Source organism: Pundamilia nyererei, unplaced genomic scaffold, assembly GCF_000239375.1.
Source record: "Pundamilia nyererei isolate P.nyererei 1_Seehausen unplaced genomic scaffold, PunNye1.0 scaffold00037, whole genome shotgun sequence".
Classification (NCBI taxonomy): domain Eukaryota; kingdom Metazoa; phylum Chordata; class Actinopteri; order Cichliformes; family Cichlidae; genus Pundamilia; species Pundamilia nyererei.
This window is the reverse complement of record NW_005187438.1, coordinates 3,427,591-3,432,111: the sequence shown is the minus strand read 5'-3', so window position 1 is coordinate 3,432,111 and position 4,521 is coordinate 3,427,591. Positions and strand designations below refer to the sequence as shown.

The window sequence follows — 4,521 nt, the reverse complement described above, 5'->3', positions numbered from 1 at the left end:
GATTCGTCAATCTATGTACAGATTGTCGCGCCGCCAACCGGGACCACATAGGAGTACACGTTACTTTTTTGTCTCTATTTGGAGAAATTTAACATCGAAGTGAAACACGCAAATGAGTGGAAATGAATGAGGTTTAATTTTCGTCGGGTCTCCCTGACGGAGAAATGTACACTGAAGGGCGTTTTCCGTATTTTTTCCAGTGTGTTTTTCCTAACAGGTAGTGAGCCTGAGCGCTCAGTCAGTGCAGCTCTGTAAGGAGACTGAATATCCCGCTTTGTAATCTCTTGACAGCCTTTTTAACCCATCTTTGGCTCGACGGAGGCTTGTCTACTCTCAACAGAAATATGGACTGTGTGTTTTTTTTGGATATTTTTGGGCGTTATTTTCTGAATTTGTAATAGGTATGGGTTTCTTCTTTTTCTCTTTTTTTCAATGTTCGCATTTATGGCAACAACCTGTCGTCCGCCTGGTTAGTATTTGGCAACAGGGAACCGTATTCATAGCCACAGGGGACGATTTTGTTGTTTAAAGTAGCCGAAAAATAACAAAAATGTTGCTTTTTCTGCAGCCTTTGTGTCATGTGTGAGAGAGAGTGAGCAGCGTATAGTATTATACACGGTGGCTGATGTATTGCCTTTACACCGCAGTGGCATACGTGGGGCTTGATGTGCACTTTCCTCCCCATGGAGTCACGAATAACGCTTTCATTTAACGCGCATATATTTGTGCAGATTATTATTTCAGGTGTGTCTTTAATTAAAAGCATTCGTTTAAAGAAAACAAACCCACTCCCCCTATGCACCTGCCACCGCTCACTTTTAGCTCTCCCTCAATTGAACTAGAGCTAGATTTTAGACAGGTGCTGACTGATTTCCCACTTTGGTATCTGTGTGCTACGATATCACTGCCATATTACTAATTCTGTAAGAATTTAAGGCGGTATAAAGTCTATTAGAGACGTGTTGTTTTCTATCAATAATGATGCAAGGATGTGGCGTTCAGTGGCTGTAGTAATTTTCTAAAGGCTTGCAAAAGTCTGCAAAAGCTTGACTTAGTTTAACTTTTTTTTTTTTTTATTATTTGTGCGTAGGTTTGAGCCATTGATGGACATGAAGAAGGAAGACGGTGTGGATTAGGATCTTCCCCTACCCAGTTTTTCTTTTCTTTTTTCTTTCTTTCTATCTTTCTTTCTTTGGTTTAATCCCCCCTCCTCTCGTCCTAAATGTGGGCTCTAAAGGACTTCTTCCCCCTCTGCGGCTTGGAATGAAATGATGGCAGCACGTTGGAGTGATTCACCCCAGGACAATGAGGAGCGTAAACACAGAGCCATAACTCCATGTGGCAAGGTAGGACTAGCTGCAGGATGGTGGCAGTTGATCATATAACTGTTTATTGAGTGCATCAAAGTTCATTAAGGGCATTTTTTTCCCTTCCATATGGACCATCTGTTTTTGACAAAATGTGAATTCTGTGCTGTTGTGCAAGGTGCTTGCATGTGGACTCACTTGTCAGAACTCATCACCTAAAACCTCCAAAGTACCTAACATCATCAGCGCTGTCATATAGAGGTATCATCACTTGCACAAAACCTGGGGCAAAATTTAAGAAGAGGGCAAACAAGGGAGTGTGAGCGTAGCGCACAGCACATCTTTCAGTGTTCGGGTTGACAGGGTTCATCTTTTTTTCTTCACTCTTGCAACTGTTTAAGTGCACAAAGAGAGTTTTATACTTGCGGCACTAATCTTACTGGGTCCTTTGTGTGTCTGCATGCCAAACTCTGATAAATGGCACATTGTGGAGCTCATCCTTTTCCTCTTGTGCGCCAGAGCTTCAGCGGTTACATCATCATAATCATCATCTCGGACCAGCTAGGCTTGAAGCATGTCATAACAGCATTGGACTGGTGGCATGTTTTGGATTAATCCATCATCAGAAAATGGCAACAGTGCTCTCTCTCTCTCTGTTTTTGTGTGTGTGTGTGTGACTCTAATCCTCTTACTGTGTCAGTACTAGCTGTGGATGGAGGACATACATTTTTGGGAATGGAGTAACTCAGCATTCTAGCAGAGCTGGACTGTTTTTGCAGTGGTTGATGGGGTTAAAAAGGAGGTGCCTGCTAATGCTTTTGGTTTAAAGTGAATCTTAATGAGGCCATCAGGCTGGATTGTCAGCAAACATAGTTTATATGTTGTCTGTAAAAACAAACTGCCATGAGGCAAAACCTTTTCCTTGTGTCTCAGCGGTGAAGTTTTCCACTTGCCTGTTTCTGCAATCTAATAAATGCTTGCCACAACATCACTTAACTCTCCCACACTGCGGAAAACTCCAATCACCATATCCCAGCAAGCTCCCAGCTTCCTTTTTCACTGGAAGTCCGATACTTAGAGCTTTTAATCAGCTGAGAACCACAGCTGATACTCGTAACATGCTCAGGGACAGCCCACTGAATCTGCAGGTTGATACAATTGAAATCTGACTCTCCATCACACCTCTGCTTCGCTGCTGAAGCCGTGACTCACCCATGACTCACCCATGAGTCAGTGCCTGTGTTTAACCTGAATATTTGCAGCCCGGGGCCTGACATATGAGCGAGGCAGGTGTTTTTATCCACCTGATGCCTGCCGCAGACAAACGCCCAATTTTAAAGCTTGGCTGCTTATGAACTGCTGTCTCCCCCCAGGGGTCTAGTGAGAGTGCTCCCGCTCTTCCTTCTCCAGCTTCCCACCCCCACCTCCATCATCTTGGCTTGTTAATGAGGGAGAATTCAGGGGGTGGCTTCTCTAAACCTGCCCCCCACCAAACCCCATCCTGCTACTGCCAAAGCAATGGCAGCAACTCTGTGATAATTTAGACACAGCTGCCCGGGTCATTAGGAGAAAAACACCCCACACTGTCTATCCGTCTTATTTGTGTTCTTTTCCTTAGTCGACCTACTGTCACGTTCAGGCTAGCAGGGCAGCTATAAGGCAGCTGAGGCCCTGAGTTGTTTACATCTCAAAGTTCCAGTAAAAATATATTGAAAAGCAAAAGACTACACTATCTGTGAATGTTGGTTTTTTTTACTATGGAGTCAGAGTGTGTGTCCTAAATAACCTTTTGTTTCAAGAACAAAACACATCAAACCAAAAAGAATATAAGCAGGTTAGCTCTTGGTTGCAGCTCATGTGTGCATGCATTATTAAATAATACCATATTAGGTGCTTCTGTTATAATAATAATAATAATAATAATGGATTGGATTTATATAGCGCTTTTCAAGGCACCCAAAGCGCTTTACAATGCCACTATGTCCTGTGGACAGACAAATGAAGCAGTTCTCCACCTGCTGTGGGTTCTGGTTAGACCCTCCAGTTTGTGGTGGATCTCTAGAGCAGAACAGGGACTACTGTTCAAAGACCATCTGTATCCATCTGTAGAGGGTGAGCCTCACAGTCAGCACATGAGCATCTCTGGGCATTGACTTACTTTTGCTCCCAACCTCAATCGTCCACCATAACAAGTTTTTGGCACTACTGTGCTGACTTTTATTCGGACTCAGAGGTTGCTGTCTGGTTATCAACAACCGAATTTTCAAACTAAGAACGAAGGGGTTGTGCTCTAGACGATTAGTCATGGATGGCTTTGGTTTTCTGGGACACATTAGGCAAAAACGGGAAGAAAGGCTAAAATGGCTATTTTTGGTCCACACGATGACTACTACTGGGAAAAACCTTTCTCTCTCCAAAGCCCTTAAATTTCAGTTTCATTGTTACTTTCGGTGAAGAAAGAATTTGGGTTTCCAAACGAAAGGAGAATGAGAAATTGTTTGTAAAGGATTGGAAACATGTATGAAACTCTCCAGCTCTCCATTGATTGCATCCCTTGTTGAGGAGGAGGAGACCAGTGATGGTGCTCTAAGCAGCGGTGATGCTCTCTTTCTTGGACTAAATATAGCCCTTACTAATTCTGTAAACCCCTGCGCTTTTTTTCTTCTTCCTCACCCGTCCACATGCTTGTCTTTCACCCGTCCTCTATTCCCGTGTGTTTTCTACGATGCTATATTTAACCCGTGGAAAGACGAATGCTGAGAGGGGAAAAATGGAGTCACTGTACTGGAATCGCTGCCTTTTTTCTCTCGAATGCAATTAAAAGCAGCAAACACGTGAATGTTGGTCAGCACAGTATCATTTTAGGGTTCAGGGAATGCGACACTGGTCAGTTTCTGTGGAAATTACAGAAAGAGTCAGGTTTTTTTTTTTTTCCAAACAGATACCCAGCTGGACACGTCTTCAGTGTCACCTCCCAACCCTAATATGATTTCATGAAAATGAAATATCTAGCTATGGAGTGCAAAGTCTCCAAAGGATCTAACCGTGTTTGGGCCATGATGTTTTATCAGTCAAAGCAGCGACAAAGGGATGTCGATTTGCATACATCTGAAAAACAAATGTGTCTCGTTGCAGTAGATCAGGCCGCTTTTATGTTCTGCAAACAAGGCATTGACTTGGACATGACCTGGCTTCTGATTTAGCACACACACAC

General features: G+C 43.3%; 1 protein-coding gene across 1 annotated transcript in view; it reads left to right on the top strand.

Moving 5' to 3' along the window:
- Positions 1–4,521, top strand: part of arhgap21a (Rho GTPase activating protein 21a) — a 100,771-nt gene continuing 96,250 nt past the window's right edge. The window contains exons 1-2 of the mRNA XM_013910176.1: positions 1–401; positions 1,091–1,346. Coding sequence (XP_013765630.1) covers positions 1,269–1,346 — 78 coding nt within the window. The 5' untranslated portion in view covers positions 1–401; positions 1,091–1,268. The remainder of the gene's footprint in view (positions 402–1,090; positions 1,347–4,521) is intronic.